The sequence below is a fragment of the Octodon degus genome, unplaced genomic scaffold (genome assembly GCF_000260255.1).
Source record: "Octodon degus isolate 3935 unplaced genomic scaffold, OctDeg1.0 scaffold00108, whole genome shotgun sequence".
Taxonomy (NCBI): domain Eukaryota; kingdom Metazoa; phylum Chordata; class Mammalia; order Rodentia; family Octodontidae; genus Octodon; species Octodon degus.
Genome location: NW_004524684.1, coordinates 6,382,235 through 6,394,445, shown reverse-complemented (window position 1 = coordinate 6,394,445; position 12,211 = coordinate 6,382,235). Strand labels below are relative to the sequence as shown.

General features: G+C 46.2%; 1 protein-coding gene across 1 annotated transcript in view; it reads left to right on the top strand.

Annotated features, from left to right (window-relative positions):
- Positions 1-12,211, top strand: part of Pclo (piccolo presynaptic cytomatrix protein) — a 488,156-nt gene that overhangs the window by 411,673 nt on the left and 64,272 nt on the right. Inside the window, exon 21 of the mRNA XM_023724320.1 lies at positions 582-776. Within this exon, the coding sequence (XP_023580088.1) occupies positions 582-776 (195 nt within the window). The remainder of the gene's footprint in view (positions 1-581; positions 777-12,211) is intronic.

Here is a 12,211-nt window from a genome sequence, read left to right as displayed (position 1 = left end):
TCCTCATTACCTGATTCTTTAATTTTTCTGTTTGATTTAATGTCAGACCTTGAGTTTGGCAGAGGACAGGGCCCACCAGAGGGAACTCTTTTTCTTACACGTACAGCAAAGCAGTAACCTCTGACACAGCGGGTATTAAGAGGAAAGCGCCCCTCCTCCCTGGGTGGCCTGAACTGCGGCACGCAGGAGGGCAGCTCTCATGCAGGCTTGAGCCTTGGGTCCTTGGTTCCGATGCTCCTCCGAGAGCACGCACCAACTGAGGGGTGAGAAGCGTGTGGGCACGCGCGCCAGTGCTCAGGGGGCCGGCAAGCTGCGGCCCTGCGGCAAGGTGCTGTGGGTCTGCGGAGGCCCCTGTGGTCTTGCAAGCCTTGGACACGTGGTGGGCACAGTCCCCGAATCTGCCCTGGTGACCTGCCCCTCGCGGGCTCTGCGGGGCTGAGACAGACTGTGGGTGACCTGGCCTCAGATCAGCCCTGGTCGGGGCCCCGCTTCACTGTACGGGACCAGGCTGGCCTGCGGGCCTTGGCAGTGGGCAGGGCCTGCAGTGCTGCGAGCCCTAACTCTGTCCCACCCTTTTGCAGCGGACATGCAGGTTCCCACCATGGAGAAGTCGCACAGCAGCCCCGGCAGCTCCAAGTCATCCTCCGAAGGCCACCTGCGCTCCCACGGCCCATCACGCAGCCAGAGCCGCGGCAGCGTCACCCAGGCGCATCTAGAGGACGCAGGCGCAGCCATCGCCGCCGCCGAGGCCGCAGTGCACCAGCGCCTCCCGACAAGTAAAAGACGCAAGTGACCGGCATGGCCCTGTCCCCGCCGCCCGCCTCGCTTTCTGTCCTGCACCCTCCCCTGTCCTCTGTCCCATCTGTCTGTGTGAGAGAGTGGCGATCATACACGGGCTCTTCCTTGTTTTCATTTTTCATTTTGGTTTGTTTCTTTAATTCACATAGACTGCAATAAAACTGGCTGTTTCTCCTTTGTGTCCACCCTGCATTCAACCTGGCTCACCTTACCCATGAGCCCTGTCTGATGTTCACAGGCCAAGCAATGTTGTGCGTCCTTTTGTGTGCAGTTAAGCACCCTCCAGAATACAAAAATTATAAGCACAAGGGGCTGCCAATTCTCCAGGCATGGCACCCATAAAGCACACACACACACACACACACACACACACACACACACGGATTGGGATCAGATTAGCACTGAGGTCTTCACACCTGAAATCATTCAAAAAATTTTAAGTAGAGCAGTTAGCAGACTGGCACTCAGGTCCTCCAACGTGGAGGTGAAACTATTTCAAGCTGATGCTTAAGACCTCATGAGAGACTGTGAGTGCGAGGCTGTCGCCTCACATGCGAAACCTCCCTGCCTTTTGAGAGCGCCATGGAGAACATGGTATTTTATGTACAATGGTACTTGGTTCATGAACTTAATTTTTTCCACAATTTTGGAAAAGACAGCCACATTTGCATTTGTGTGGGAAAGATTACTGCACTCCTGTTTGCAATGTAGAGTTTACACACAAAAACAAGATTTCGCCAAAGGTGTTGGTTTGCAAACCAAATTATTCACAGAAGAAAGGGTTCATGAACTGATGCACCACTGTCTTCTTCCAAAATGCAGATTGTAAATCTATGAATAGGTCTGTGTGGCAAGACAGTGCCGCTGCACTGAGGAGCACAGTTAGGTCCATTCTCCTGGACCACGCTGTGTGTATAGTCACAGAGAATTTAGAGTTTATTTTTTCCTAGCCATTGAAATCCTTTAAAATTTGAGATACGCTTTGTCTAGTAGTTATCACGCCATCAAAGTATGCAGTCCAGCCATGAGCCGCTTAATTCATTTGTGAGCAGTGGAGTCAACCAGTAATAATTGTGCGGCAGCCCGAGTGCGGACACTTACATGCACTGCCACCCACCTCAGGCCCTGGCCAGGCCATGGAGAGAGTGCCGCCCCCGATGGCGCCCTGACGCCCCATCAACTTTTTCAAGAAACAGCCAGTTTTAAGCTCCTTTAGCGCTGTGCATGTGGTGTCCTCTCGGCATTTGACAGCACAACCTAAGTAAGCGGAAGGACACTTCTGTTTGCATGCACCCCATGAGGCTGGCTCTGTCCGAGGGTCCACACTCCGGGTTTCCATCTCACCCACACTGCAACAGCACCACATAAGAGCGCTCAGTCTAATCATGCCAGGACGCAGCACAGACACAGCGTAGCAGGAGCCCTTCCCACTCAGAGAACTCAGTCTGACAATCTGCCTCCACCAGCCAATGGTAACCAAGACCAAAGCCAGCCAGCCCCCAGGAAGGTGATGTCCAATGGACCAGCCCAGCCAGAAGGAGGTGAGCAGAGGCTGTGCTCGGGGCACGCAGCAAGAACACCCCCAGTTTAAGCTCTCATCTTTAATTTTTAGAGATTGTCTGATAAAAATGTCCATCCACTTTTTAATGTGCTTTTGTGGGCATGGCATCTTAGGACGTCACTGTCAACTTGTAGTTCCAAGATCAGTCTCGTAATCAATTGACTACAGTGATTTGTATTTTTCTATGCACTGGGCATCTTTTGACTTTTGTTGGGAAATAGATTAACAGTATTCATATTGCAGAATGGAATGCATGCTACTAACCTAATCTGTTCAAGCATGACTATAAATATATTGCATTGTGATAAGTTTCAATTGCCACAACTCAACTTAGCCTACCAGTTGGAATGTAGATCAGTTTTTTTGTTGCATATGATTTGAAGTGTAACTTCTGAAAATTCTTAGAGAAAAGTAAAGGCAAAATTGTTAATGCACTCACTCCTCTTCCCATGGTGGAAGTCTCCCTCAACCTCCACGCAGCCGTGTTCCATTCGTGTCTCCATAGCTGTTAAGTGTATCAGATGTGTTGGGCATGTGAATCTCCAAGTGCCTGTGTAATAAATAAAGTATCTTTATTTCATTCATAAACTACTGGGTTCTGCGCCATTGTTATATGCTGCAGCATAAAGTGTGTCCGTTTTTGTTTTCTCATTGATTCCCCACAGTATAGTTAGTGTTCCCCTTGCTAGCGACAGCTGTGATGACACAAGCGAGTGCAAGTACAGCAGGCTTCCGTGCTGGAAACACAAGTAGAAGAAAAGCGTGGCCAAGGCAGTGCGTCAGTGTTGCCCTGCAAGCCTAAATACAAACCGGGGCTTGGGCCGTGCGGGGCCGTGCTACCTCTCCTTCTCCTGCTCCCATCTATCTGCCTGACCATCTTCTCAGGCTCCTGGACAGAGCAAGATAAGTCCCAAGATCCCTTGCTTTTAGAAGCAGATGGCTTGGATTCCATAAGCAATAGTCGAAATGCAAAGCAAGCCTGTTTCTGCCCACTACCTCCCCCCAACAATTGGAATTTTCTCCAAGAAAGAATGCTGCCGCCAGGGATGGGAACCTAAACAGGCTGACCAAGAAGTTATCATAAAGTGTAATTCAAAAACATGTCTTTTAGAACAGATGTTTTTTTAAAAAGGATAGCACTGTTAGTCCTTTTCCATGCCTTCTGGATTAAAGTACTCAATTTTATTATTCTGGATTTGCCACAAAAATTAAAATCAAGCCAGTACTCTCCTCTTGTTTTCTCTTTATTCTCAGGAAATTAAAAGCATTTATTTTTCTCTTCTTCCAATAAATCAGATATGTAGCTTTAGTAGCTGTACCTGGCTGCTCGGGGAGACCACTGCAATGGGTCCTGCATTTCCCATTAATTGTAATTAGGGGAATAATTAGCTTAAACATTAGTATAATTCTGAATATGTTTTCTCAGCTCAGTTAATACATTATCAGAAGAAGAAAATGTCTCTTTTCCTGCTAGTCTTACTTTCTAAAATTACTTTGAATTCCACATTTCATCTTTTCTCATCAAATAAGCTCAGTTAATTTCTTCCTGCTACTCATTTTCTTCTCTAAAATGTAGCACTAAGTGTAAGTGACACAGTGATCAAGCACTTTCCTTAATCTATGCCTTATTTTAAGTATTATAATTTAGGTGTTACCATATAATTATTTGGTAAGATTTTTATCATAGATGTGCTTCTTTTTCTGTTCCCTTTTGGCCAGCTCAACCCACTCTCAGGCTGTGGCTGGTGCAGCATGTGGTGCTGGGGATCAAACTGCGGTCCCCTGTGCCTGCCTAAGCTCGCCCAAGCAGGCGCTTCAGACCACTGAGCTATCTTGATAGATCTGATACTTAAGATGTGTACAAAAACGCTTTAAACATTTTTAAAATAATGCTTAGATATTCCTTTCATTTAAAATGTTGTTGAATGAGAAGTTACTCTATTGAAATCACAGAGAGAAAACTTGGTAATATATAATGCATTCTTATTTTACTTTCTCCTAATTGATGATAAATAAGATACTCCATTTTCTAAAATCTAAAATAGTATTTCTCTGGTAGTCTGAGTGGTCCAATAATATAATTAAAGCATGCATTTTAGAAGTACCTCAGAATGACGGTGCTGTAGGAATGCAGTTGTATGAAGTGCAGTGTAGTATGTTTCCAGCCGGAGAGAAAAGCTGGCCGGAGACATACACATATAGCTAGCAAGCTCATGTGCTCTCCTTCATTTGCTTCCTGCAGAAGTGTTAGAAATAATTTCCATGCTCAGACAAAAATCCCCTGCTCAGTCCTCACAGAGGAGCTCGTTTAGTGGTGTCATAGTATTCTGCTTTGGAAGAGTGCTCACGTTGCACCAAGTGTTTTGTCCCCCAGATCTCATTCTGTCCCACTGAGTGGTTGATGTGGTCATTCTGCTCTCCTCTCCTGGGCATGGGTGAGCAGTTGAGAGGCCAGAGGTGTAGACAGGGGATGCAGGTGCACCCAGCGGGAAGTGTCCAGAGCCAGCGGCTGTGACCTTTGCCTGTGACCCTGAGACCTTTACTTTTTAAATACATTGGCTTTTCAAAAATCAGACACTTCTGATTTCAGCAACACCATTTGTCATTTACTTATTTTTAATTGATCACTGAAATTCTTACAGACTACTAGAGGCATTTAGAAATGGTGGCAAAAACGATTGAGGCTTGAGCTCCATGTGCTTCTCCTCCCAGAGGCTGGCAATTGAGGCTGGAAAGCAATGGTAGGAGCCCTCCACCACACGGGTCTCCTGGGCAGAGCAGGCGCAGGGTGGAGCTGTGGGCACCTCTGGAGGCGTTGCCAGTGAGGGTGGCAAATTGCCCCTAAAGAGCACTGCATTTCTCTTTGTAAGCTCTTCAGCAGATTTCTGTGGGAACTAACTTAATATATGGGTCAAGATGGCATTATGGAGTGAGTCACAAGGAACCTTTTCTCTCCCTCTGGGGTTTAGTTGTGTGCTAGGAAATCTGAAGGCAAAGATTAGATGGATTTGCCGAGTCCTCCTGAGGCTTGATCAGCTCTTTGTGTTTAGAAATCACAGGAAGCATTTTGGTCCAAGCCCCTGGGTTCGAAGAAACACAGATGGACCCTACTGTTCAGACCTCACCCAGGGGAACTTTAGAGAACATTTTAATTTTAGTTTTGTTTTGTTTTAATTTTGTAATTATTTAGGAAAACCACACCAAATCCAAAGGAGATGTTCTTAAAACATTAAAGATTCATATAATTGACATCTAATGAACCACATTTTAGTGTAATTTGAAAATTCCTATTTTTTGAAACTAGAATTCTAGATGTGAGTTTTAAAGGTACTACCATCATTCAGGATGAGTATATATAGATCTTCCTCCCAAGATAATAAACTAGCGCCATCGGGAAGGTCAGAGAGGCTAGGAGAGTATGAAAAATTAAATGATTTGTGTGAGGGAATTACGAACAACAGTTCCTTGACACGGCGGCTTGTAGGAGAAATGCTGGAAGCTCCTTCCACCGTGCGCTGCTGGAGATGACACTCGGAAGGAAGCTCTGACGCTGGTACTTTCCTGCCCTGTGTGCCCTGGCAGGTCTTAACCCAGCAGATCTGGAAACTGCAGCCTTGGGCAGAGGCGGGCTGGGCTGGGGGAGCGGCTCTCTCGGGGAGGGAGCTCTGGGTGCCAAAGGGTCAGAACTGACAGATGTCTCATGTTTTTCTGGCTCTTAGATGATGGTCACTTTGGGTCTGAAGAAACTGAGATTTTTCTGTTTTGGGAAAAGACAGAGCCCATGGAGAAGTAGAGGAGAGATGGCCAGGGAAGCCCCTTGAACACATGCACATGCTTAACAGAAAGACTCATTTCATTGTGTTTGTGCAAAAGCAGAAGTTAAAACTTTAAAAATTAAGACTTTGTGCCGGCGAGATAGCTCAGCAGACTAAAGCGCCTGCTTAGGCAAGCTTAGGCAAGGGCAGCAGCCGCAGTTCGATCCCGGGTGCCCCATGCCACGTCAGCCCCGGCCCTAGGACAGTCTGAGCCCTCCAGAGTCTGGGCGCCTGTAATCGCAGAGCTGGGAGGCTGAAAACAGGAGGATTACCAGGAGTCTGAGCTGTGTAGTGACACCCTGCAACAACCAAATACATTAAAAAAAAAAAAAAAGTTGAGCAGTTCAAAATGAAAAGAAACTAGGAACTACAAATATCTGACAATATCTGAGAGAGCCAATTTGAATTGTTTTCGCCTTTCCAAGTCCCCTTCCTATTCTCCGGGCCGAGGTCTACCCTTCTTTGTCGTCTGCGAAGCTCGCGGGGCTTCCCCAGGACTTCCACATCCTCCTGGCACGACTGCGTGTTGCAAGTGTTCGCTTAGTCTGCTGAGCGTACCGCTGGAAGGCTCCGCGGTTCCCCAGCGGCACAGGCGTCCGCACCTCCGCTCCCCTCGCTCGGCCCCGTGTACCGCCCTCGCTGTGTTCTGCCATCGGCGGGTACCCTGGCCTTTTCCAGTCCTAGCCGTGGACCTTCAGCCTCGGCAGCCACACACTGCGGTCTGGTCCACAGCAGGCGTTTTTCTGTTCCTTTCCTGAGACCCAGCTAAACACCAGACCTGGCTTCCACCTTGCGATGCGTAGGCAGGAGACCTGTGGCACATGGAAGGAAGACTGAGAAAGCCTGCCAAGAGAAAGCCTCAGTCTTCCGCATGGCAAGTGCTGCTTAGGCCATGTCTTCTGCATAGAACACCCATGGAACCTTCTTCTTAGGTGCAAATTATTTTACCTGGGGCTTGGGGAAATTATTTTTTAAAAAGAGAGAAAAATACATTTTCAAAAACTTAGTTTATCGAATTGGCAGTGGGGATCAGGACTGAGGAGTGAGGAGGTGAGACCCGTGAGAGAATGAAGGAGGAGGCACGCGGGCGGCAGGGCGGCGGCGAGCAGCGGCCTCGGCGAGGTGGGCGCCGTCACCAGGCTCTCCAGCTGTCCGGGCTCCCCGGCTTGGCGCCCCCTTTTCGCCCATGCGGATCGCACCGGTTCTGTGAAGTGAGGACATCCCACAGTGCTCCGCTGGGCACTGTGACCGGGGGCGGGACGTGCGGGTGCAGACTCGGAGGAGAGACTCTGCAGGGACGCAGGGCTGCGCCTCCAAAGTATACGTCCTGCTTCACAACTGGTGCGTGCGTGCAAATGGATGATTACTCGCCGGAAGCACAGAGCACTCAGGGACTTGAAAATAAAGCACGCTGAGTCAGAAATGTAGTTTTGATTTGGATACTGAGTGCTTTAGGTGTGTGTGGAGAAAGAACAGCTACAATCACAGCCTTGCCACTTAATGTGTTAAAAGATGCTGAAAGATACAGTTGATCAGTGAACTTGATAACTTGAACAAAAGCAAATGAAAATTTTATCACAAATCTCACAAGCCAGATACATTCTTTTTTTTTTTTTTTTTTTTTTTTTCGGTACTGGGGCTTGAACTCAGGTCTTTGCATTTGCCAGTCAAGTGCTTATCCTACTGAGCCATCTCCCCTGGCCCAGCAGATACATTCTTAACAAGAATGCTTGTTAAGGGTCAGGTGCATGCATCCCTGTTTTTATTTTTTATTTATTTTTAGACTTTTTTTAAACTTAGTACAGAATCTACAGGGTCTCACTACACAGATAGGATTCATAGTGATCCTCCTGTTTCCAGCCTCCTAAGTGCTGGGATTACAGGTGCGTGCCACCACTCCAGTCTCATTCACGTTCAGTTTCAGTCTCCACCTCAGCGCGCCGTGGGCGGGACCAGCACAGCACGCAGAGGATCGAATCCTGGTCCCTGCGACTACCTAAGCAGGTGCTTTAATCCGCTGAGCTTCTTTCTTTCCTGTTTTTTTTGGGAGGGGGGGACCGGGGATTGAACTCAGGCCCTTGCACTTGCCAGGCAAGTACTTATTCCACTGAGCCATCTCGCTGGCCCCCAAGCCTCCTTTTTTAAACATACAAGAAAGAATAATATTTTGCCACGTTTATTTGGAAAAAGAACTTAGAAGCAATTTTTTTCCCAGTAAAACATTTAAAATTCAAAACCACAGGAACTGAAGTTCCATGCCATTTTTATCTGACAGTTTATGAAAAAGGAGGTTAGTATCTAACAATTTATATTAAAAAGAACAGGCAAATATAGAAAATGAATGTTTTTACGAAAATTTAATTTATATGTTTTTCTACTTGCATCTGTTATGCACTTTTCATTCCTGGTTGTTTCTTTGTTTGTTTGTTTTCTGTACTGGGGATTGAACTCAGGACCCTGCACTTGCCAGGCAGACACTTATTCTATTGAACTATCTCCCCAACCCCTGTTATACACTTTTAATATTGGTTTATCTTAATTCATTCTCATTGCTAAAATATTTAGTACAGTAAGTACTGAATCACTGTTTTGGTTTCATCCAACTATCAATGTACACAAATATTAAAAAGGCTCCATGGAGAAGCAACCCCTCTTGGGAAGCTGTTTATATATTTTATAGCCTCCCGATTACCATTGTTCACTCTGGGTTCCTTGAGCTACCAAATAGTTGTTTTGTTTTGGGCAAAGATAGAGCACATGGGCAATTTCTAGGCTGCGTATAACTTGCAATTCACACCATAGACTCAGAGAGTTGTGAAGTTCTATATGAAGCATGCTCTGAAGAAGCAACAGAGATAATTGATGTATTTTAGTACAAAAAAAATAAAGATGAGAAAGCGAAAGCCCACACTGTGATCCTGATGCAGACAGTGGCTCCAGGGCAGCTGCTAGGCTGCCTCTTTCTCCCTTCCATAGCTTGCAGCTCTCTGCCAGCCTGGCCAGCCTGGGACAGCAGCGCTCAGCATGTGGCTGCTGCCCTTGAAGGAGCCAGGAGCTTGTGGGGTCTGTGTAATCGAGCACTTCAGTGCTACGACCCCGGCTTGCATTTCTTCTCAAGCACCCACTGAGGTTTTCCAGGGGCTGCACCTGGTCTGGGAAGTCATCTACTGTGTGGCTAATGGGATGTGTGCTTGTCCACTGTTTGTTTTCCAAGCTTCTTAATTTTGCATCTGTATCAGCTAGGACTTACATTAAGATCTATTTCTTTGGATTAATGAGTACATTTTCAGACTTAGCAAAGATCATGAGAACAGGTGCTTCAGATCCTCCAGCCTGGTGCTTGCTCACAGTCCTCATCTTTACAACAGTCCAGATGACGAAGGCTTTCCACATACTGGTTTCTGAATCGTGTGTGGCTTCTCCAGTCCTCCTGCAGCATTCAGGACCGGCTTCTTGCCTTTCTCACTGAACATCAGTCCAGAATTAAGACAGACAAGTGACACTCTTCAATTGTATCTAGCAAATTTAAGCTCCTTCATTGGCATGATCTCGATGAAATTCTGATTCAGTGCCTGTGTTCAAGACTTCTTCTTTCTGAGTCTGACTGCGCAGCTGCATCTTAACCTTCACCACGCCTCCCCCAATGGACAGGGACTGACAGCAGTGTTAGGAAGGGGGGGCACTTCATTTTGTTCTCGTCTTGAAGGAAGAATTTACTGGACAGACAGCTGCTCACGCTCTGTTCCTTCCCTCTTGCGCTCTGCCATCTGCGTTACTTGTCCTGTGTATAGTGAGTGAATCGTGTTGGCATGAGCAAGGACAGAGCTGAAGGTTGGGTTTTCATGGAGTTGCAGAACAGTGGACAGCCCTTGCTTCTTGCTGGACTCTGGCTTTTAATTTCAGATATATAAGTTAGTGAGTTTTTAAATTTTGAAAGTTAAAAAAAATCCCACCAACATGTTCATTACTTATGGAAAATACTAGAGGAATTTCCTGTCCCAGCTCTTCGTTCACATTCTTCCATGTATCTGTGTAACATTCTGGGTCCACAGTATGTCCCAGACGGCCTTCCTGCTGGTGGTGGCAAAGCACTGAGGAGAACCGAGCATCGCGCCATCCCTGGGGCCCCACCTCTGCGGTGCTTATTGAGTAACCGAGTTACAGACCTCCGAGAAGAATCAGAAGTAGGAGGAAAATGTGTCTTTTCTGCCTTCAGCTGAGATGGAGAAAGAATTCAAACAGGGATTGACTTAAGTTGATGTTTAACCAAACATAGTGTGTTTACAGACGTCTGGAACACAGAATTCATTTATTTTTCTTTCTCCGGGCTCTCTGTTTCTCTGGATCAATGACAAGAGGAGAGATGGAGGTGACCGAGCTGTCTGGACGGTCTGCCAGTGCCTTGGGTCCGCAGCCCAGCCTGTCTGTGGCTCCGCTCTGCTCCACGCCCCCAGGCACATTTGAAGCTATGAAAAATAATGCCCAGTGTTCGTCGTAGTGTCCGTCATGTGCATCCATTGCCTATGCCTGCCCCACGTTTGCACTGAAAGTGTGCTCAGCTTTATCTCCTTGTGCAGAACTTTATGCCAAACTATTTGAATTTTACCTTGAACACAGCATCCTTATTATCTGAGCATTCATGACGTAACTTAATACAGTTTCAGGATTATGTCAGGAAAGTTTTTAAGAATACATATTTCTAGAATGACTTTCCAGGCAAGAGGCGTGTTTAGAGTTCTCTCTAATCTTGCCTGACAGAGCTTTTCTCACACTGTTTTTTTGTTTGTTTGTTTGTTTGTTTGTAGTGCTGGGGACTGAACTCAGGACCTGCACTTGCTAGGCAAGTGCTTATTCTACTGAGCTATCTCCCCAGGCCCTGGGTTCTGAGAACCTAGTGCAGATATAGTGTAATCAAGCGGCAAGAGAATGAAATAAACGTCAAAAACTTAAGAGCTGCCCATGAAAAGCTGATAGAGCTCTTTGTTGTTCCCTTTCTTCTTTTAAATATTGGGTCCTCAAGCCTGGCCTGTCTGAGGATCCGCTCTGCCCCAGGGTGCCCAGGGTCCGCACACTGAGCTACACCCCCACCCTTTATTGTTTTATTCAAGAGCCAGGGTCTTGCTCGGTTGCCCAACTGTCCACACAGGGATCCAGTGGACACCCTCCTTCCTCATCCTCCCAGAGTGCAGGCGTAACGGCGTGTGCCACTGCACCCAGATTGTATAACTCTTGAGCATTGTTTCTTGCACAAGTGATCAACCTTGAGAAACAAAGATCTTTGTGGCACTATTACTAGCTCACAATCAGAACTTGTACGTGGTACATTATTTGCTCATTCTGTTTGCTGATAACTGAAATTGTAGCTTAAATATATCAAGATAATGTAAAAGTCCTTTACTTTCTTAATTTTCATTTAGGATAATATCTTATGCTAGTTTTCTTCTATCATTCACTATGACATTTCAGTACTCATACTGTATTTAAGTGATTTTTTTCCAAAATTAATTCTGAAACAAAAATATCTCAAAAAAAGGAAGATAAAAGCAAGCTATGAAAAAAAATGCAAGCATTATGCCATGCTTTTGCATTTTAAAAGATTCCCCTCTGCCAGATACAGAGTATTAGTAAAAATAACTTTTTGTTATGCTGGGGTTTTGTACCAGTTCTTCTGTTCCCTGTGACCATTAATCCTGTAATTAATACTCCAGAACGAATGACTAGTATGGGAAGAACCTGCAAATTCCCAGCACCCTTCCACAAAATGCTGACTTGTTCATTAAAGTGTCCTAGAAGTGTCAGTCACCAGGGTTGAGGGACATGAGGGGCACAGTGGGGGGGGGGGCAAGATTCTGGGCCACCGTAGATGGGGCAATGGATAGGGTGACTGTGACGACAGCCCTGCTCTGAAGGACACTGTGTGAACAGGATTGTCTTGAGGACTGTCTTAAGGACTGCATTCTGATATCTAAGGAAAAACAACTAATATTCTGTATCTCAAGGTTTGTATCACCTTGGTAGTAGATGTGTTATATATATA